This window comes from Narcine bancroftii, chromosome 8 (genome assembly GCF_036971445.1).
Source record: "Narcine bancroftii isolate sNarBan1 chromosome 8, sNarBan1.hap1, whole genome shotgun sequence".
In the NCBI taxonomy this organism is placed as follows: Eukaryota; Metazoa; Chordata; class Chondrichthyes; order Torpediniformes; family Narcinidae; genus Narcine; species Narcine bancroftii.
Window position 1 is genome coordinate 161,835,055 of NC_091476.1, and position 23,717 is coordinate 161,858,771.

A 23,717-nucleotide genomic window follows, 5' to 3' on the forward strand; every position below is an offset into this window, starting at 1 on the left:
AAGCCCCCTTTTTTTATCCCATAAAAAAGCCTCAAAAACCATACAGGTCCCATATGCGAAGGTAACATTTTGGAGCCACCATTTTACAAGATGGTGACATGATTAAAGCACTCAAACTACTCACCTGTGCTTTCCAGAGTTGCCGCTGTTCATTTCTCCCAGTAAGAAGACTCGCTCTCTCCCTCCTTCCTGCCTGCCCGCCAACTCTCTCTCTTTTCCCCTCCTGTCACTCACTCCTTCCCATAGTGCTTTCAGGGGAGTGCTGGGCCTCAATGAGCATAGCTCCCCAAACAGATTGATTGAAGCACAGGGGTGGATGGGAGTGAGCGAGTGGCTCAGGCTGCTTTCTAACTGGCACCTGCCCCCGCATCTCATTCAATTTGGTTGGAGATCCCGTCACTCGTTCCCTCCCTCCTGTCGCACCCTCCCTCCTATGTGCTTTGAGGGGAGAGTTGGGTCTCGAACAAAACCTGATCATCGAGGCCCAGTGCTCCCCTCAAAGCACTGTGGGAGAGAAGAGGCAATGGGAGGGAGGGAGTGAGCGAGCGATGGGAGGGAGGGAGTGAGCGGGGGACCCCTGAGCAAAATGAATTAGGTAAATACACTAAAACAAATTTTTCTTGAAATCTCATGCTAATTGTATGCCTATTGTATATTACAATAGGCCAATGGGTCCTATATGCTGTCAAATACAATAATTCTTATACCATAAATGCTCTGTGATTAGTATGGGATTACTTAAGGTGAGATGTGAGAGAAAGAAAAAGTTTGAAAACCAGTGTTTTAATCGTCCCTAATTGACTCATTTCAAAACTTCAAAGGAAATGGACCAATAACAATTTTTATCAAGCAAAATATTTCAGTAATAACTGGGTCTAGAGCAGCGGTTCTCATTCTTTTCACCCAGCACCACCAGGCTGAGAAGCAACTTCTTTCCGCGGGCAGTGAGAATACTGTACATCACAGGAGCTGCTCAACTAACCATCTGAGACTTTAACATTTATTTAACAATGTCTATTTATATGTATATTTGTTCTGTTTGTTTGTATGTGTGATATGTCTGGTTGTCTGCCTCCACGTTTTGCATTGAGGACCAGAGAAATGCTGTTTCATCTGATTGTACCCTTGCAATCGGATGATAAGAAATTTTAACTTGGAACTAAATGAAACTAAATCTAAGAACCAACCTCTGCCAAGTGTAATTGTTCAAGAAGGATTGTCGGACTGGTATCAAATGGCTTCTGCTGTTTCAATTGGACCTCAATATCCAGCACACGAGAGAGGTAAAAAATCAGATTCTTGCCATGCTCTAGACACTACTGCTTACTGTGCAAAGGCTGATGACGCAGGAATTACACATTAAAATTATAAGTGCAAAGAAATCATCTTACTTTGTATCGATTTTTACAATATCTGTGCTCACGCAAAATAACAGAACTGTACACTTTAGCAGTAAATAATGGTAGATTGTAATCCATGTTATCAAAGCTCATGAGGCTGTGTTTTCCCCCAAAACATATTTAACTATGTGTAGTCGCGCTGTGTCGTAGTGAAAGAAAGGAGTCTGACTCGACTAGCGTCCAGTTGGAAAACTCTCTTCTTGTTCACATGCGCATGTTTTAATCATTTCTCCCAGGAACCCCCGCGTGCTGTGGGGGCGGAAATCACATCACCTTCTGGCCCATGGTTCACCCCGCAATCAGAGCCCTCCTAGTTATTGATGCCAGCGGTTCATCTGCAACTTTCTGAGCCAGTTCGAACTGCGCTTAAGTGAGCCACCACATATACTTCACTGTGCATGAAGGTGATAAGCCATTTCTCGTAAAATACTGCTGACCTACCAGTAAAAACCCACCTTCACTTGGATCATTTTAAATAGAAGAACACAAATGAGGTAAAAAGAATTCTGAAACTTTGGTCTTTTCCTGAATTAACTAAATTCTGCCTGTGCACAGCAGTGTAACAGTTTCATAAAATTAACTACATTTAATCAGTTAAAAATGGCAACTGTTTTCTTTAAAGTAAATATCACTTTACAAGGCCATTGGTAAATTTAAAAAGTCCATATTTGAAGGAGCTATACATGTCATTTCAGACGTCTCTGCTGGCTTATATTTGCAACAAATTGAAAGTAAAATGTTTAATACTGTCATTCCATTCTCAATATTACATTTTTTAGTAATTTAAATGTTATTCTTTGTATACCACAGACTTGTAATATTTTAATTTAAAACAAACATGGGTTAAGGAAATGAAGCACTACAGCGTGCCAGTATATCAGAAATAAACTCTGGGGCAATCAGTTATCAGTTATCATGTCAGTATATCAGAAATAAACTCTGGGGCAAATCAGTTATCATGTCAGTATATCAGAAATAAACTCTGGGGCAAATCAGTTATCATGTCAGTATATCAGAAATAAACTCTGGGGCAATCAGTTATGTCAGTATATCAGAAATAAACTCTGGGGCAATCTGTTATCATGTCAGTATATCAGAAAAAAACTCTGGGATAATCAGTTATCAGCTATCATGTCAGTATATCAGAAATAAACTCTGGGGCAAATCAGTTATCATGTCAGTATATCAGAAATAAACTCTGGGGCAATCAGTTATGTCAGTATATCAGAAATAAACTCTGGGGCAATCAGTTATCATGTCAGTATATCAGAAATAAACTCTGGGGCAAATCAGTTATCAAGTCAGTATATCAGAAATAAACTCTGGGGCAATCAGTTATGTCAGTATATCAGAAATAAACTCTGGGGCAATCTGTTATCATGTCAGTATATCAGAAATAAACTCTGGGACAATCAGTTATCATGTCAGTATATCAGAAATAAACTCTGGGGCAAATCAGTTATCATGTCAGTATATCAGAAATAAACTCTGGGGCAAATCAGTTATCATGTCAGTATATCAGAAATAAACTCTGGGGCAATCAGTTATGTCAGTATATCAGAAATAAACTCTGGGGCAATCTGCTTTCATGTCAGTATATCAGAAATAAACTCTGGGACAATCAGTTATCATGTCAGTATATCAGAAATAAACTCTAAGGCAAATCAGTTATCATGTCAGTATATCAGAAATAAACTCTGGGGCAATCTGTTATCATGTCAGTATATCAGAAATAAACTCTGGGGCAAATCAGTTATCATGTCAGTATATCAGAAATAAACTCTGGGGCAATCAATTATGTCAGTATATCAGAAATAAACTCTGGGGCAATCTGTTATCATGTCAGTATATCAGAAATAAACTCTGGGACAATCAGTTATCATGTCAGTATATCAGAAATAAACTCTGGGGCAAATCAGTTATCATGTCAGTATATCAGAAATAAACTCTGGGGCAAATCAGTTATCATGTCAGTATATCAGAAATAAACTCTGGGGCAATCAGTTATCATGTCAGTATATCAAAAATAAACTCTGGGGAAAATCAGTTATCATGTCAGTATATCAGAAATAAACTCTGGGGCAAATCAGTTATCATGTCAGTATATCAGAAATAAACTCTGGGGCAAATCAGTTATCATGTCAGTATATCAGAAATAAACTCTGGGGCAAATCAGTTATGTCAGTATATCAGAAATAAACTCTGGGGCAATCTGTTATCATGTCAGTATATCAGAAATAAACTCTGGGACAATCAGTTATCATGTCAGTATATCAGAAATAAACTCTGGGGCAAATCAGTTATCATGTCAGTATATCAGAAATAAACTCTGGGGCAAATCAGTTATCATGTCAGTATATCAGAAATAAACTCTGGGGCAAATCAGTTATCATGTCAGTATATCAGAAATAAACTCTGGGGCAATCAGTTATCATGTCAGTATATCAGAAATAAACTCTGGGGCAAATCAGTTATCATCTCAGTATATCAGAAATAAACTCTGGGGCAATCAGTTATCATGTCAGCATATCAGAAATAAACTCTGGGGCAAATCAGTTATCATGTCAGTATATCAGAAATAAACTCTGGGGCAATCAGTTATCATGTCAGTATATCAGAAATAAACTCTGGGGCAATCTGTTATCATGTCAGTATATCAGAAATAAACTCTGGGGCAAATCAGTTATCATGTCAGTATATCAGAAATAAACTCTGGGGCAAATCAGTTATCATGTCAGTATATCAGAAATAAACTCTGGGGCAATCTGTTATCATGTCAGTATATCAGAAATAAACTCTGGGGCAAATCAGTTATCATGTCAGTATATCAGAAATAAACTCTGGGGCAAATCAGTTATCATGTCAGTATATCAGAAATTGCCCATTCAGAGCCAGCTCTTCAGCGCTTGACGTCCTGCTTTGCGGAAACTGCCAAAATGTTTGGCCTGGAAGTCAGCCTGAAGAAAACTGAGGTCCTCCATCAGCCAGCTCCCCACCATGACTACCAGCCCCCCCACATCTCCATCGGGCACACAAAACTCAAAACGGTCAACCAGTTTACCTATCTCGGCTGCACCATTTCATCAGATGCAAGGATCGACAATGAGATAGACAACAGACTCGCCAAGGCAAATAGCGCCTTTGGAAGACTACACAAAAGAGTCTGGAAAAACAACCAACTGAAAAACCTCACAAAGATAAGCGTATACAGAGCCGTTGTCATACCCACACTCCTGTTCGGCTCCGAATCATGGGTCCTCTACCGGCACCACCTACGGCTCCTAGAACGCTTCCACCAGCGTTGTCTCCGCTCCATCCTCAACATCCATTGGAGCGCTCACACCCCTAACGTCGAGGTACTCGAGATGGCAGAGGTCGACAGCATCGAGTCCACGCTGCTGAAGATCCAGCTGCGCTGGATGGGTCACGTCTCCAGAATGGAGGACCATCGCCTTCCCAAGATCGTATTATATGGCGAGCTCTCCACTGGCCACCGTGACAGAGGTGCACCAAAGAAAAGGTACAAGGACTGCCTAAAGAAATCTCTTGGTGCCTGCCACATTGACCACCGCCAGTGGGCTGATAACGCCTCAAACCGTGCATCTTGGCGCCTCACAGTTTGGCGGGCAGCAGCCTCCTTTGAAGAAGACCGCAGAGCCCACCTCACTGACAAAAGGCAAAGGAGGAAAAACCCAACACCCAACCCCAACCAACCAATTTTCCCTTGCAACCGCTGCAATCGTGTCTGCCTGTCCCGCATCGGACTGGTCAGCCACAAACGAGCCTGCAGCTGACGTGGACTTTTTACCCCCTCCATAAATCTTCGTCCGCGAAGCCAAGCCAAAGATATCAGAAATAAACTCTGGGGCAATCAGTTATCATGTCAGTATATCAGAAATAAACTCTGGGGCAAATCAGTTATCATGTCAGTATATCAGAAATAAACTCTGGGGCAAATCAGTTATCATGTCAGTATATCAGAAATAAACTCTGGGGCAATCAGTTATCATGTCAGTATATCAGAAATAAACTCTGGGGCAAATCAGTTATCATGTCAGTATATCAGAAATAAACTCTGGGGCAATCAGTTATGTCAGTATATCAGAAATAAACTCTGGGGCAATCAGTTATCATGTCAGTATATCAGAAATAAACTCTGGGGCAATCAGTTATCATGTCAGTATATCAGAAATAAACTCTGGGGCAATCAGTTATCATGTCAGTATATCAGAAATAAACTCTGGGGCAAATCAGTTATCATGTCAGTATATCAGAAATAAACTCTGGGGCAATCTGTTATCATGTCAGTATATCAGAAATAAACTCTGGGGCAATCAGTTATCATGTCAGTATATCAGAAATAAACTCTGGGGCAAATCAGTTATCATGTCAGTATATCAGAAATAAACTCTGGGGCAATCAGTTATCAGCTATCATGTCAGTATATCAGAAATAAACTCTGGGGCAATCAGTTATTATGTCAGTATATCAGAAATAAACTCTGGGGCAAATCAGTTATCATGTCAGTATATCAGAAATAAACTCTGGGGCAAATCAGTTATCATGTCAGTATATCAGAAATAAACTCTGGGGCAATCTGTTATTATGTCAGTATATCAGAAATAAACTCTGGGGCAAATCAGTTATGTCAGTATATCAGAAATAAACTCTGGGGCAATCAGTTATCATGTCAGTATATCAGAAATAAACTCTGGGGCAATCTGTTATTATGTTAGTATATCAGAAATAAACTCTGGGGCAATCAGTTATCATCTTGATTTGGCTTTTTAATCAGCAATTTGACTGTAGAGTATTTAAAAGAAATTCTCCATCCACACGAAGCTATTCAAAGGAGAAAGTTGCACCAGGCCAGTTTCCACTCCTGCAGGGATGGGCATGGAAAAGCATTCATGGAAATCCTCAAGTTCTTTTTATGGAGTTGAAAGAATCAAATAATGTGAAAATACGTTAAGATTATTTTTATTTTCTTTTTAAATAATTATATAAAACGTTTACCTGTTTTTCAGTGGCTTCTTCAGGTTTATCCTTCACATTTTCATTGTCTTCGCTGACAACCTGTGCTTGTTCATTCAAGACCACAAGTGTTGGTTTGTTTATTTGTTTCTGGGTACTTTTATTATGAGCTTCAAAATTAGAATGAATATTTTGGTCTAAGATAGTTTCAGTATTTTCTGTGAATTCATTTTTTCCCTGTCCTTCTGCAACTTTTATTGGTTCACACTTTTCATCTACTTTCATGATTAATACATCTTTGGATTGCCTGCCTTTTGAAAGCATTACCACATTTTCATGATTATCAGGGAGAACTGTGCCTTTTGTGGGCATAACAGATGCATTTGGTTTTCCAATGTTTAAAAGTTTATTTTCATCTTCTGATATGCTACTTGCTGATTTTCCATCTTCATTTACACATTCTAGTTCCCTTACTTTAATACTTGGTTCTTCATTACATTCAACATGTTTGCCTATTTCAACAAATGACAGAAATTCATTTGAATTCTTATGAATCTGCTTTTCAATGGATTCCTTTAGTTGTTTCAAAGGCATTTCTCCATCCTCATTTTTGGACAGGCTCCCTTTTGAAATTTCATCACACATTCTTTGTTTAGCCATTTCCTCAATATCCTTCTCCATGTCATCAGAAAGCCCTTTCCCAGTTGAACAAATAGGTTTGATTTCATCTGACTCAAATTGTTTAATTTCATAATCTATCGTCAAATAGACTCCTTGATCATTCCCATCTTTTGCATCATTAGAAACCATCATTTGTGATTCTTCCTTTCTTTTCACAAACTTCTGTGCAGTCATTTCCAAATTAATGACATCCTGCACATTTGCTATAATGTCAGAGCAGTCTTTTGAATAATTATCAAGCTTCATTTCTTCCTCAGCCATCCTCCCCACGTTGCTCAAACTCATCTCTGTGTCCGAATAGATTTTTGCTCCAGGAACCAACAGAGTGGATGTATCAAATTCTTCTTTGTCCTGAAGTATCGCATATTTACTATCGTCAATAGATTTTGGAGGTAATGAACCTTTTGTAACAAGCGTTTCTTCTAGAAGTAGTTCAGATGATAAAGACACTGGGTTGCCATGAAAAATAAGCATTTTGTCTTTATAATCAATTCCTGAACGTTCATCTCCAGACTTCAAATGGTCATTCCTTTCCATTCTTGGAGTTGATACTTGACTCCCTTCATTTGAGAATGTCTCTTCGAAAGATGTACTCTGGACAATTGGCTTAATTATTTTCATCATACCTGTACCGATGCCCAAATCAGAATATTCACTGAGAGATCTAACATTGGACTGGACTTCCTCAGCCATCTTGTGAGTTATTAGACCATTTTCAGCTGCTTGAACAAGTGGAATTCTATCTCCAGTGAGTGGATCAAATACTCCTCCACCCAAAAGCTGATTGGTGAGAATAATCTTAAACATGTTGTCATCTAATAGCTCACATTCTGCAGCTTTTTTCAGTGTCAGTCTGTTTCCAGTGGTACTATTGACAATCCCACCACTATCAGCTTGGGCTTGCAGCAGTCGCACGGCAGGGACTGTATCCAGTTTCATTGTTTTTACTGCCTCAGCAATCGTTAAGTTCTTGCCTGTCAGTTCATCCACGATTCCTGTCAAATACCTGACATCTATGTATCTCTGGCCAGATTCCAAGTCTATTTTTCCTTTTTTTATGAGCTCCGAATAAGGGATTACCTTACATTGCTCAGGATCCACAATTCCTTGATTCTGCTCAGGGGAAGATATAGGTATTTTCTGTGCAGATTTTAATCGTTTATTTGTAGCTTGTGGAATTTTCCAAGTTACAGGCTCATTAAACCTTCTATTCAAGGCTTGGAGTTCATTAATTTTGAAAGCAAATGCAGTGTTCTCTCGACCTAATAATGTTGCATCAGATAAAGTAGTTGGCTGCATTATTGTCTTTGAATGGATATAGCCACGCTGACTATCTTTTTCTACATCAATCAATTCATCAGCAAGATCTTGATCAATCAGACCATATTTAACAGCATCTGTCACACAAAGTCTCATTCCTGACAGGTGATGATTAATTCCCCCAAAAGTCACCTGCTTTTTCAAAATGTTCAGAACAGCTTCTTTGTCAACAATTCCCCTTTTCCTTGCCTCAACTACAGTTATGTGTTCTTTCGTTTGTGGATCCACTATCCCATTCATTTCCATTTGTAAAGAAATCATGTGCAGTTTTGTGCTTTCATCGGATTCTTTTCCTTTTGTAGCCTTTTCTAGATTTATCAAATTATCCAGATGTACATTATCCACTAAGCCCATTTTTGATGCTAAAGTAACTGATAACTGTTTGCCTCGTTTTAAGTCTACGATTCCACCAGAAACCACCTGCCCCTCCAGGATTCTTGCCACAGATTCTTGATCCAGAAGTCCCACTTCAGCTGCATCTTTGACTGAATACACAGAAGAGTGACCTGGATAAATTACACCGGAGATAACTTTCTCAGAATTCAAGATCTTCTGAACTAACTGTTCATCCACAAGCCCTTCGTCTATTGCCTCAGCTACTGTCAGTGTTTCACAGGTCTGTGGATCAAAGAAGCCACTGAAAATGGCCAGTTTTTCCATTAGTTTGAGAGCAGTGTGGCTTTGCAGCACTCCCTTGGCGACTGCTTCATTCAGTGCCAGTCTTTGTCCTGTCTGTTCATCAATGACACCACCACATTGAAGCTGGTCAATCAGAAAATTTAAAGTGGATTCATCATCCAAATAGTCTCCTGTTGGATTTGAAATTAGTGCTAATTCCTGCTGTTGGCAAAATTTAACAGGATCATTTTGTTCAAGATTTTGTTCACCATTAAACAATTCTTCAATTTTCCCTTTTAAGGTCCCATTCACATTTCCTTGGCCAGTTCCATTTTTAATATCACATGATATTGGTTCATTTATCACAGCTTTGGCTCCCTCATTTAGTATTAAATCATACTGAGATTCATGCAATGATCTGTGAATTGCCGATGTTAGAATACCTGGAGCTGAACTGGTTGAAGTCATTTGAGAGTCTGGCAGATGGAATGATTCAAATGTCTGTAAATCTATGGCTTCTTCCTCAAAGCACTTATCGCTGTCTTGACCCTGTGAAGCAAAGTGAAGTGTTGCATCACATATTGTATAAAGTGATCTTCCTGTATCTATTCCAGACATACTGGCTTTCCGTGAACTTGTAAAATTTTCAGAAATATTTGAATCATCATTAATTACAATGGAATGCATTTTCAGTTTATCTTTTCCACCAATGTCACATTCTGCTGCGTTCAGTTTCTTTCCGACTACTGGCTGTTCATTAGCCACAACATTCCTGCAACAAACTTCAGTCCTATAATTTCTCTCTTCATCGGCTGGAAAATCCACGATCTTCTTGAATGGTACTTCTTCACTGTGTCTGATTTCCTTAATCCATCGATCTGATTGTCTCTCATAAGTTGCATAACCAGCTTCTACCTTGTTCCTTGTTTTTAATGTTTTATTTTCCTCTAATGTTAGCTTCTCCGGAGGATACAATGCAACAGAATCCATGGTAGTATCATATTCTTTCTTGCATTCTTCTAACATACCTTTACTCTTCTGTACTGCAGTGTTTAGTTTTGCTTTTATGAATTCTTTTGTGATGTCATTCAATTTGGCATCAATCAAAAGCAATCTGTTACCATTATGTACATTCATGTAACTTTGAGCCATTATGTAAGACAAAAGTCTTTCTTCTACTATTTGACTGTCTGAAACCTCTGTAATATTGTCTGTATCCAGAGATTTTAGATTGGTATTTGGCAGCATTCCATCAGCTCTCCTCCAATTCAATATGTCTGTGCTTGGGAATCCAGGCTCTTGCATATTTGGCATTGTATCAGGAATACAAATCGGCTTCAACACTTCAGCAACTTCATCATCTAAAATTCCTTGCTCAATTGATTCTTCCCACGACAGCACCTCATTAGTTTCTGGGAAATAAAGTTCTGATATAGTGGATCTCTTCTTCAGGATTGTATGTGCAAGTTCCATGGAGACTAGACCCTGTTGGAATGCATTAGTCACAGGAAAGACTTCACCAGATTTTGGCCACACCAGTCCCCGAAAGGACTGCTGTGACTCCAGTAAGACCAACGCACTTCTAGAAGTCATCAAATCCCGCTGAACTGCTTCATCTAGAGTCAGTCGCTGAGATGAGACAGGGTCAATAATACCGCCCATCTGAATCTGACGAATTAATATAGAACAAGCTATATCTTGATCAATTAGATTATGTCTCACTGCTTCATCCACTGTTAATCGATGTCCTGTTCTGGGGTCTACAATGCCTCCTGCAAATAACTGGGTCTCTAAAAGTCTGACCATCACCTGTTGGTCTATCAGGCCTTCTTGGATGGCACGAAATATACTGACTTTCTTTCCCGATTTCAGACATATCATCCCTCCAGCGTGTTGCTTTATTGGAAATAATGCTAATCCGGTTTCTTTATCTACAATGCATCGTTGCATCAGCTCTGAAAGACTAATCTTTTCTCCTGTATTGGGATCAATCAAACTTTTTGACATTCTTTGCCTAGCCTTCATCTTAGAGTGCAGGGAAGCACTGAGAAGGCCTTGTTGGAAACCTTTCTCTAGATCTATCGCTTCAGCTGTTGGTTGGTGACCAAAACCACAGGTATGCAGCATCTCCAACATTTTTAGTCCCACATCCTCTTCAATTTTATTCTCTTCCACAGCAGCAGCAATAGAAAAAAGCTCATTGATTTGAAAGTTAGAGCTTTTCAAGAGCTGTGCGGCAGATTGAAGTTCTTTCAAGGATTTTGCTGTTTGATCGTCTATTGCTCCTCTCTCTAGAGCTTGCTCCACTGACAGGCATTCACACGTTTCAGGAATGAGGAGGCCAGAATTAATCACTTGAATCTGTAGCAGAATGAGGCCTGTGTCCTGGTCTATAAAACCCTTCTGCATGGCATGGAAAATAGAAAAGATTTCTACTGTTCCCAGGTCAATCACACCTGCAATGGTTTCATTCTCCTGGAAAATGTAAAACACAAGTTAGGTCTCTGAAATTCGAGCAAACAATAGAACAGCAAACGTACTTGCAATTAAGGAGAGAGAATTATAGGTTTATTTTGTTTGAACTGTTCCCAATAAATTATTTGGAAAGGAAGGTGAAAGTAGTAAATAGGCTATAAAAAAAACAAGGTAGTACAACTCCGATTATCCAAAATTGGATTCTCCAAAATACTCAATTATCGGAAACAAATCAGAAATCCTCATTTATCCAAAATTTTTCAGAGCCAAACTGACCAGGGACGTTGGGCTGCCAGTGACAGTACTGCTGGAGGTAGCGGGGAAACCCAATGGATTCCGGCAGCAGCTCAGATATAGGCTCCCGGCTGGAGCAGGGACATTTGGTTGCGGGCAGCAGCATGGACCTCAGGCTGCCAGCGGCAGCGGCGACATCAAGCTGCTGGAGGCAGTGAGGACCTCGGGCTCCCAGCAGGAACGGGGACGTCGTGCTCCCAGGGGTAGTGAAGACCTCAGCACAGACTTCTGGGCAGGATCAGGAACCTCAGGCTCCAGGCGGCAGCCAGCATTTTTTTTTAGTGAGAATTTAAACCTTATTTTAGTGCTTAAAGAGTTTTCTGTTGTTTGTTATTGTTTAAATACTGATACAAGTGATTTGCTGTTGCTACTGGGCTGATTTTAAAAAAAATGACCAGTTCTCCGGAAAAAAAAACGTTTATCTGAAATAGGCTCGGTCCCGACCATTTTGGATAATTGGAATTGTACTGTAATTAGTGAATTTGGTTTTTAACTGGTGCAATATTGTTAATCATTTTAATTTACATGCTCTAGTTAAAAAAGAGTTTAATACATTTTATTATTTTTATGCCAATTTTGTATTTATTTCCAACAATTTTACACTTACATTTTTGAACTTGACATGACATTTCCACTGGAAAGGAATAAATTTACACTATCAAACTAATCTCCAGTCAGACAACTGATGTTGAATTGTTCTGTGCCAGCTTTAACATATCTTTAAAGTTAAATGACACCAAATATAAACATGTATCAATATATTTTGATGTGGTATTATGTACTGCTTTAACAGCAGTACATAACATTTGCTATTTCAGTGCTTTAAATGTTTATGTAAACTTTATAATTATGGATGCTCTTAGAAATTATGAATTGTTTACTCAGTTACAGAACATGTAACTTTAAAATAAAACAGGATCATGGAGTAACACAGCGCAGGAGATGGTTCCCATTCACCTCTTTGAATCTGAGACAGCTCTTCTGAAAAGAAATTTAATTGGTCCCACTGCTCAGCATTTTATCTGCATCCTTTCAAAATCTTTTCTTAAGTATTTATACAATTGTTTCTTTAGAGCCAATTTTGAATTGGCATCATTGTATTCTAAATCCTAACCGACTATACAGGAAGAGTTTTGCTCATACTGCAATATATTGAAGTTACAAGCAATCATATCATTGTTAGGAATAATTGGGGGAATGGGTTTTTGAAAAAATATGACAAATAATCTCTGCAATTCCAGATAATCTGTGGGATAATTCTATTTATAGGAACAATGAGCCTCAATCGTTGGAGGAGCAAAGATTTACAATGTATTCTTGGCATGAAAATCATACTATTAAAGAACAGTCAAGCTGCACAGACTACAAAATTATGATTCTTCCTTTCATGACTAATGTTGCATATTTCTAAACTAGGACATCATGCACACACTAACGCTGGTTCAGGGCTTCTCAAAACTGAGAAGGAATTCAAGAACCAGACAAATTATTCATAGATGTTAGACAGTAGACAATAGAGTGAATAACTTCTGCATTACCTCTGAGCTTGTGATATCAGGACAGAAATATAGTGAGCAGAAGATTTTGCACAAAAATAGCAAAGCAACACGGCAAACATAGGAGATAATATTGTCCAAACAATTTTGTAATCTGTAAACTTTGGAATTCAATGTTGCTAAAGATTTATTTAGTCATTGGGAGTATTAGACACCAGAAACAGATTATCGGTGTATGAAATTTAGCACTTCTCTCAGAACCTCTTATTTAATGCAGGGCCACAGTTTTAGAATGAAATCTAGATCACTGCATCAAGGTGCAATGGATAGGGGAACATCACAAAAAATGTCATTAAATCTGTTACATACGATAGCTTTAAAGCTGTGCTCTGCAATGTTGATACTGAATTTTCACAAAATTCAAGTAATCAAGGGGACAAAAGTTCAAAAATCAGACATTGTTTTCTCTTAGTTTGTGGGCAGAATGTTATTTATTTCTGTTGACTTAACAATAAGTTTGTACACAACTATGCTTTGAAATTAAAAATACCTATTACTTTACGAATGTTAACCTGTTTAGTTCAGTGACTAAACAAATAGTGTATTATTTTTAAATAATGCTGCATATGGTTTCAAATGTAATTGGTTCTTATATTAAAAATGATTGCAAACAAATCAAGACTGGGATTGTTCATATGAAAATGCTCCACAATTTGCTTCCCCTCCCCTTTTAATTTTAGTTTCTTAAAAAACAATTCCTGAGCAAGGTGGTATACACTTGACCTGTTTCTTATCCTTGTATACACTGAATTTCTCCTCCACCTTGTCAGAAAGCATTGGGAATTCCCTCAAGTTCAATTAATCGCTTGCCCATCTGCTGCTGCAGATCATCATAAAGCACAAACTTGCCAGAAGCTTTGTAATGTGCATTTTTTGCAGGAGATTTGAGAAACTATATGAAACTCTATGTTTCTTTTGGACAAGATAAGGTAATTTGAGACTGGATTGGAATTTTTAAAAAATCAACCATGCTTACTTCAAGTGCATTTTGGCTTGTTATTGTTTCGGATTTTAGGCGGCATGGATGGTGTAGAGGTTAACGCAATGCCTTTACAGCGCCGGTGATTGGGACCGGGGTTTGAATCCCGTGTTGCCTGTAAGGGGTTTGTACGTTCTCCCCGTGTCTGCGTGGGCGTGCCTTGGGAGCTCTGGATTCCTCCCACCATTCCGGGGGAGGGGGGGGTGTAGATTAATTGGGTGTAAATTAGGCAGCACGGACTTGTGAGCAGAAATGGCCTGTCACCATGCTGTATGTCTAAATTAAAGTTTTTGGAATTGGAATCATAAATGACAAAGATTTAATACAACACATTTAGAACAGAGGAAGACAAAAACATTTACTTACCAGCAACGGCGGCTTGCCATTGGCAAAACAGAGCTAATGGGAGTATCAACAGTATATCACATACAATGTAAGCTTGTTGTTAGGTCCAGCATGCGGCTTTTATAGGGATTTTTGATATCAAATTTTAATCCATCTTCTATTTCAGAATGGTTAGTTTTGAGTTGTAAGCAAGGATGCTGGTTAATTTGACATATTTATTCACAGAAAATTCATAGTGACACATCATGCTCAACTAGTCATTTAAACTCAGACATGATAATGATTGCACTATGCGGTTTACAGCAAGCAAAGATGATATCAAAATTCAAACATAGGTTCCCTTCCACAGTCAAGCAAAAAAGAAACTAGATTCACATTTTCCTTTTTCCTGAACAATACAGACAAGGTAGGTTTGAAGATGAACTGATTTGTGAAAAATAAGCTAGTCATTAAAAATACTGAAATAAATCAATAAAATAAATTTGTGTGCTCAGATTTAAATTTAAATGTTATTTTCAATTTTTCGGAGCATCACCAAATACATCTATATTTCTCCTTAATGATACTAGTAGACAAATTGGTCGAGAATGAGGAATCTTCCTGGTTTATACCATTTTCATCTACATGCAAAGTCATGGGTGGATGAAGCAAAAAAAAATGAACATGAAGTCTGCACAAATTCAGATTATGTTTCTCAGACATTACAGTCATCTCATAAGGTGGAAAGACTATGATTTATCAGCATTTCACTATTGATTTGGATTCAGCCACTAAACCAGGACTCCAATTTTTCATCTGATGTGGATGAGAAGGATTCCAGGGAGGAAACCAAAGTAAAGGACAAGTTCTTCTTGAGGGTCCTTGGTTAATTATTTATCCTGAAACAATGAATAGAATTTAATTGTTGCTCTTGACAGCCAATTGTTCACAGAACAAATTATAAAAATAATTGAATTTCAAATGTGAAAACAGAAAATGTTGGAAATAGTCAACAGGTTGGACACATACTGACTTGCTGAGAGTTTACAGCTTTTCCTGTTTTTACTTTCCGTAAATATCCAGCAATTGCAGTTTTATAATTTATACTTTAAATCTGGGATTCCTTGAGGCTGTGAAGGAAAACATAATATTTTTCATTTTAATTTACGAAAATAAGACTATCTGTCCATGATACATGGACCAATTTATAAAGCAGGAATGTTAAATTCCAAATTGGAATAATTTCTTCATGTCCTTGTTTAAGTTTCAGAATAAATTAAGTACACACTGTGTACATACTTTGGAAAAAGATATGGCAAAGCATAAATGATTTACCTACAATGAATTGGAGATAATTGGCTGAGAAACACAAAACTGTCATTATATGATGAGTAGTCTGATGTTTACGTGAGTGATGAAGCTTGTGGTATTACATACAGGATAACTTATGTTCATTTATATATTGCTTCATAACAGATGAACTTATCTAATTTTTGATACAATAAAACACAATTAAATATTAACTTCTACATAATTTAAATCCTCAAAAGTGTACCTTCCGTTGCACTTCAAGAGTAAGTTTATTTTGTAGTTGCTGGAGTTCTTTTGCAGATTGGACACACAGTCTGCCATAGGTTTCTTTCAGTGTATTCAACTGTGACATCACATCTTCTTGTTCTTCTGGAGAGATTCTGTAAGGCAAAGAATTTGAATGGTCCATGGACAGGATGAAATGAAGGGAAAAAGGAGATGGAGGGAAAGAGAATGGAAAGCAGATTCCGAGCTAATGAAACAGGATTTCTCAAAATATATTTTTCTCCCCACAGGCTCTATTTGTTTAAATGGCTGAACAGAATTTACATGATCACATTTGAGGGTATGAGCTATGGGGAGAGGTTAGACAAACTTGGGTTGTTTGCTCTGGAATGTTGAAGACTGAGGAGAGATTTGACAGAACTTGTGAAATTATGAGAGGTATAAGTAGATAGACAGTCAGATCTTATTACCAGGGTAAAAATGTCAAGTACCAGAGGTCAAGCATTGAAGAGAGTTTGAAGATGATGTGATAGGCACTTTTTTAAAAAAAAGTTGTGAATGCTTGGAATGGGCTGTCAGGAATCGTGGTGAAACCATATACAATCGGAACATTCAAAAAACTTTTAGATGGACACATGAATATGCATGGAATGGAAAGATCAAGATTACTTGTAGGGACAGACAATTGTTTAATTTGACATCATGTTTATTTAGATATTTTAGATTTAGATTCAGACATTCAGCATGGTGTTACAGAGTTCTGTGTTGTGTAATGGCCTATGTGTTGTGTGGTTTTATGTTAAAAAGTGAGTTTGCCTTTGAGAGCCGAGGTGAAGGTGGACTGCTGAGAGAATGGGAGACGGACTGAGCATGTGCAGAAAATGATCTAAAAATTTCTGGACTTGGACGATAAACCAGCACTGGGTGTGGCTGTGGTGTGGAAGGAGGCCCAGAGCAGGAGTCATGGTCTGGAGGACAGTTTGGAAAGTTGGGATTTCAAAAAGGATGAACATTCTGAAGGCAGCCAGAAGGATCCGGACCAAGCCAGTGGTTCCTCTCTCTGCAAGCAACACAACTTTGAATTTTGTGCTCTCTCTCTCTCTCAAAGATCTTTTGGCTTCAGTTTACCAAACAAACTGAATTTTGTTTATGATCTTTGCTTTGGTTGAGATAGAAATTTTGTGAGTCTTGTGTGTTTTGTGTTTGTTTTGTGTCTAAGTTTTTCTGTGGGCTGGTTGAAAGTGTAGCTTAGACTTTGATTACGTATGTTATATTTAGGCTGGGGAATTTATTAGTTTTACACTGTTATAGAGATTTGCATAGTAACCAGTGGGCATTGTTATAAAAGGGGGGGAATTTTGAATTAAAGTTTGAAGGTGAATTTTTGTTAATAAAGTAATTGTTCATCTTTTCCCGTGTGATATGCCTTCTTTGTGGTTGCTGGTTTGATCTTGTAACAATGGTAACAGGCCATTTCGGCCCATGCCACCCAATTGACTTGAATGGTGGGAGGAAACCAGAGCCCCTGTAGAATACTCACGCAGACACTGTGAGAATGTACAAACCCTCCTTACAGACAGTGTGAGATTTGAACCCCGGTCCCAATTGCTAGCGCTGTAACTGCATTGCACTAATCACTATGCTAACTGTGTTGCCCACATTTAGTGCAGACATTGGAGGCCAAAGGGCCTGTATCTATGCTGCACTATTTAAGATTTTCCAATTTTTTTTTAAATTTAAGAGATTTAGCACGGTAACAGATGCCACTCCAATACACAAATGTGACAAATTAACCTTATAATCTCATACGTCTTTGAAATGTGGGAGGAAGCCAGAGACTCAGAGGGAATCCACGTGGACACAGGAAGAATGCACAGACTCCTTACAAACAGTTCTAGATTCTAAACCAGGTTGCTATCCCTGTAATAGCATTGAACTAACCGTTGTGGGGTGGCATAGATAGCATCGTGGTTAGAGCAATGCTATTTTAATGCCACAGTTTGAATCCAGTGCTGTTTGTAAAAGGTTTGTACGTTCTCCCCATGTCTGCATGGGTTTCCTCCAGGTGCTCTGGTTTCCTCCCACCCTTCAAAACATACAGGTGTTGTAGGTTAATTGGGTGTAATTTGGCGACACAGGCTCATGAGACGAAAGGGCCTGTTTCCATGCAGTATGTCTAAATTAAAAATTTAAATTTAACTGTGTTGCCACTGTTCTTTCTCTCCTTCCTCAGAAGTTGCCTGTCCTGCTGAGTAATTTTCCCGCATTTTCAGTATCGACAGTATATTGATAATCATGTGATCCCATGGCTAAATCATCTGCCAAAACTTGCTACCCACATGTCCCCAGGTAGGCTCTGCGCAGATGACTGGATGAGTTGACCTTCCGATACTGGGTGCCAGGCAGCAAGCACACAGCAGTGACGGCAGATCTTGTCCAGGTTACCTCTGCTTCTACTCCCATGATCTCTCCCACCAAGGGCAGGCAAATCTGAGACATACTTACACCTGGTAATGGCCAAACACTAGCAGATTCCTGATCACACCACGAGATTCAACTGAATAAAATCAATAATCTAAATTGCTGCCACTTCGGTTCACAGCTGGGATTGGAAAATGTCTGTTTCCCCTCTTAATTATATATAGCTATGGAACATGAGAGGGTACCGGTGCAAATAATATGGTCATCATACACAGAAAAAATGTTCTTTTTTTCCCGGTGAAACTACAGACGACCTTTTTTGTGCATTACAAATTGAATGATTGTGCAAAACAGTAAATAGAGTTAGTTCATTTATCTTAATCTGGAAAACTGTTGTTTGGCATTCTTCCATTGACAGGATGATAGATATGCTCTCCTCAGACTTAGGTGAGATCATGTCATAGACTGTGTTTCTTCTGGTGACAAAATAAACTAGTTCTGAAAACTGACAGAGTTTGCCACATATGCCACCATTGAAAGGATTATTTAGAATTCTGTGCTGGCACCTAACGCAGACCTGTTTAAATCACTGATTATCATGGAGGCGCCAATGCTGGAGGGAAAAAAATTCTGGGCAGAGTGATCAAGGAGAACAACAGAATTTCCTTCACAAGAATTATTTTACACATTTATGTAAAAGCATGATCTCAACAGGAATTTCAACCGGTACCCTCTCATGTTCCATAGCTATATATAATTAAGAGGGGAAACAGACATTTTCCAATCCCAGCTGTGCTATTTTGGTGGCATATTCTCAACTGAAGCTTCAATATGAATATAATATTAAACACCAACCAACCTGTTTCCATGTTTGGCAAGAAAAATCTGTGCTGTTTTGATTGCCTCTGCGACTTGATCTTTCTTGGCATTGAGTTCTTCCGTGATTGCCTACAACATTAATAAATATTTTGAGGCTCCATTTCTGTGCTTTGTTGATTTTCTTCCACTTACAGCTATGTCTTCCAACAGAAATTGCTAACTTAGCACAGATGTGGCCACATAGTTTTAATAACAATCACTAATCTTAGTTAAAATTACTTGCATATGCTCACTCAACACAGGTAAATATACATCACATGTAAATTTACTTAACATTTATAATGGTTCAGAAAACTGGAGAGTCTCTGATTAAAATGATCACACACCTTTAATCATACCATTTCAAGAGAAATTGCACACACAAAAAAGTCACAGAATGAATGAAAATGCAACATGAATAATGACTGAGGATGTATCTGGCTTGTGAACATTAAACTGACAAGTAAAATTAATCACTTATCGTCATTAGAATTTTAAAAACATTTTTAAGTTTTCTTGAAAAGAGCAAATGATAGGTGATCAATATCCAATTAATATTAGAAGTGCAAAATTGTACATCTGGAATCAGTTTGATGGTTTTTCAAAAATTACCAGAAACAAAAGAGTATTTCTCTAACTGAGCACATAAAGACATTAAAGCTAAATATTAAGACAACTGAAATTTGCAGAGAAACACTGGCAGTTCTGCACTGACAGCTGACATTTCTTTGTATTAGTGCCAATGTTCGGTACTCCCATGTGACAAAGGAAGTCGCAGAAATATTTGCCAAATTTTCCTGGCCAGAATACAGGAATGCTGATGGATTCCCGCAGCAGTGTTCCACCTTGCTGAGATTCCAGTTGTGAGCTATCTCATTGACCTGAAATGTTAATTCCCATTCTCTCAACATAGATGCCTCCAGAAGACCTGATCATTTCCAATATTCTCTTTTCAGTTAAGATTTCAAGCACCCGCAGTTATTTAGTTTTTCAATTTTATTCATTCTTTTACTTCCACCTCTTCTTGCCATATACAACTTTAAGAGTTCTTCTAATACAAACTAGTAATTTCCTTGTACCATTTTCACTTTTTAAGTTTGCTGCTTGCAATGCGGTCGCCTCTACCCTGCAGAAACCAAAAATTGATTTGGTTTTAAACATTTAACTGAATGCTTAAATACTGAATGTTCAAATCACAAGCATTACCATGAGCTTCTGGTCATCTGCTACTTTAATACTGACTTCTCTGACCCTGGGCTTGTACATCAAACCAGGGAAGCTTAACTTCACTTCTAAGTAGATGAGCACATCATGAAAGTCTGAAAGGCCAGTCCTGTGCTGTAATGTTCTGTGCTTTATGTTCGATGTATTACAGAGCCGTTGTCATACCCACACTCCTGTTCGGCTCCGAATCATGGGTCCTCTACCGGCACCACCTACGGCTCCTAGAACGCTTCCACCAGCGTTGTCTCCGCTCCATCCTCAACATCCATTGGAGCGCTTTCATCCCTAACGTCGAAGTACTCGAGATGGCAGAGGTCGACAGCATCGAGTCCACGCTGCTGAAGATCCAGCTGCGCTGGATGGGTCACGTCTCCAGAATGGAGGACCATCGCCTTCCCAAGATCGTGTTATATGGCGAGCTCTCCACTGGCCACCGTGACAGAGGTGCACCAAAGAAAAGGTACAAGGACTGCCTAAAGAAATCTCTTGGTGCCTGCCACATTGACCACCGCCAGTGGGCTGATAACGCCTCAAACCGTGCATCTTGGCGCCTCACAGTATGGCGGGCAGCAACCTCCTTTGAAGAAGACCGCAGAGCCCACCTCACTGACAAAAGGCAAAGGAGGAAAAACCCAACACCCAACCCCAACCCACCAATTTTCCCCTGCAACCGCTGCAACCGTGTCTGCCTGTCCCGCATCGGACTTGTCAGCCACAAACGAGCCTGCAGCTGACGTGGACTTTTTACCCCCTCCATAAATCTTCGTCCGCGAAGCCAAGCCAAAGAAGAAGAAGAAGATTACAGCCTTTGGACAATCTGTCCTCATGCCAGCTTTTCATAATAGGAAGTTTTAATTTTTATATTTATAATGCCAGATGTGGGTGTATGCATACCTGCTGCTCACAAAACGTCTGCTCCATGGTTTCCAGCCCTGCTGCTTCGGGTACAACATTCCTGTTTTTCAGGATCTGATCAGTGTTCAAAACCCAGCCTAAGAGTTCCTTCATTTTTTCAACATGTTCATGCTTTTCCTCCTCAACAATTTTCTATATTCAGGAATACAAAAACAAAGGTATTGCTGACATGATGATTAAATATATTCAGGTTCAACTTTTAAAATGGAACTGAATACATGATTGAAAGAAAAACATATTCAGGGTTATGGAGAAAGGGCAGAGGAATAAAACTGACAGGTAGACTTTAAAAGAGGTGGTTTACATACTACGTGTCAAATGGTTACATCAACACGTGTTCTATGACTTATTCCACAATTCACTGTCTTCTTTGAACTGGTATTTACTTTAAAAAATGGAGTCCAAGAATAGGCTGAGAAATGCTGCAGACCTTTGTGCCAAGTGATGCAAAATTAACATACTAAACTTGTAATTGAATTGATATAAATAGCCATAAAAAAAAATCTGAAACATTTGAAATATCCCTGTATTTTGTGGATCACATCTCCCCTTCTTGCTGATGAACTAGTGCTCCAGCAAATTGGATGTATTCACTTCATTATCCAAAATTACAGGTTCCATCACGTAGACTAGCTCAGAAATAGCAAGATACAAAAACATAACCATTTTTCTGTTGTTTGTGTGTCTCAGTCAGTGCTTTGGTTGAAATCTAAAAAATAGTTCGATTTAATATCTTAACTGCAACACCACAGATTCTATAATTAAACTTTAAAGGATTTGTTTCAACGTACAGCAAACATTCTAGTATTTAAATCTTTTATCTTTGTCTGAATTTTTTTTAGCTCTCTTACCTCTTCTTCTTCCACTCTCTTCAAAGCATCACTGATGTACTTCACATGTTGTGTTGTTAGAGTCACCAGTGCTGTGTATTGGGTTCTGAGGTCCATTAACTATAGAAAGGATAAGACGTGACTAAAGAGCGATTCAAAAATTCAAAATTAGCTGATAAATTTACAATATCAATATAAGTAAAAATGGTTCATGGTTGCATTTTACAAACATTTCCCACCTCTTGGGTTATGACATCTGATGATGAATGCATTCTCCGGCGTTTTACTGGTGATTTTTGGTGAGATTCAACAAAGGTTCTGTAGGTCATCAAGTGCAGTTCATAATCCTGGCCAAATCAAATGTGGTTATTTTAATTCCTGTTGCTTTTCACAGGAAAATCATTCCAATTTATTTAAATATTTGGTTCAATAAATGTGAAGGCTTACCTTCACAGCTGAAGAGTACTGTTTGGACAGATTCTGACACTCATCAAGTTTGATTTGATTGTTTTCAATTTCAGCAACCAATCCCTGATCAGAAATAAATAATTTGAAATTAAGGGCAAGCCTACTTGATACAATTCACAATTTCTGTATCATTCTTAATAAATAAGGCAAAACAGTACAAGTCATCTGCACAGAAACTTTACTTTTTCAGTCTTACTCTCTTACCAAGGGAGTAAGACTGAAAAAGTAAAGTTTCTGTGCAGATGACTCATTGTTCATTTTATTTTAACAAATTATTTCAGGCACCTTTGTTAGAGTAAATACTGTTGCATTTCCTACCGTTTGCTGACTCAGCTGCTCTGACAGGATCTTTGTATCTTCTGCCTTGCCTGTCTCCATCTTTCTTTGTTGTCCAGTAGTTTCCTCAATCCAATCAATCAATGACCGATGGCAGCTCCTGTAATTCTTCAGCAGGTCTTCGATGGTCTCCAAATCAGATTCTCTGTAAAGTGCAGGAAACAGCAAAGTGAAGTGACGTCAGTGGGAGAAAATGAATTGTCGACATTTTGGGTTGGAACCCTTCATCAAGAATGGAAGAGAGGAGAAAAACCTCTTCAATTTCAGCATACCTTGAAGAGACTTTGCAGTGGAGTTGTTTTCTGCTCCAGAGTCCAGCATCCACAGTTTCATGTCTCCATAGAATGTAAGAGTTGTTATGGTATGTTGCAACTTTATAAAACACTGGTTAGGCTGAGTTTAAAAGAACTGTGTGCAGTTCCAGTTGCCAAACCAAAGAAAGGATGTGATTGCATAGAAGTGAGTGCAAAATATGTTACTGGATTAAAAAACTTGAGTTTTACCCTGG

General features: G+C 38.6%; 1 protein-coding gene across 15 annotated transcripts in view; it reads right to left on the bottom strand.

Moving 5' to 3' along the window:
• The window catches only part of macf1a (microtubule actin crosslinking factor 1a), a 535,539-nt gene that overhangs the window by 181,413 nt on the left and 330,409 nt on the right, over positions 1 to 23,717 (bottom strand). For 9 of the 15 annotated variants that reach the window (XM_069895729.1, XM_069895723.1, XM_069895728.1 and 6 more), the window contains 9 exons: positions 23,192 to 23,354; positions 22,853 to 22,936; positions 22,645 to 22,752; positions 22,427 to 22,525; positions 21,555 to 21,707; positions 19,438 to 19,526; positions 16,177 to 16,312; positions 12,370 to 12,396; positions 6,417 to 11,468 (listed from right to left, as the gene is read on the bottom strand). In XM_069895729.1, coding sequence (XP_069751830.1) covers positions 6,417 to 11,468; positions 12,370 to 12,396; positions 16,177 to 16,312; positions 19,438 to 19,526; positions 21,555 to 21,707; positions 22,427 to 22,525; positions 22,645 to 22,752; positions 22,853 to 22,936; positions 23,192 to 23,354 — 5,911 coding nt within the window. The remainder of the gene's footprint in view (positions 1 to 6,416; positions 11,469 to 12,369; positions 12,397 to 16,176; positions 16,313 to 19,437; positions 19,527 to 21,554; positions 21,708 to 22,426; positions 22,526 to 22,644; positions 22,753 to 22,852; positions 22,937 to 23,191; positions 23,355 to 23,717) is intronic. The other 6 variants (XM_069895733.1, XM_069895734.1, XM_069895732.1 and 3 more) reach the window with 2 other exon arrangements.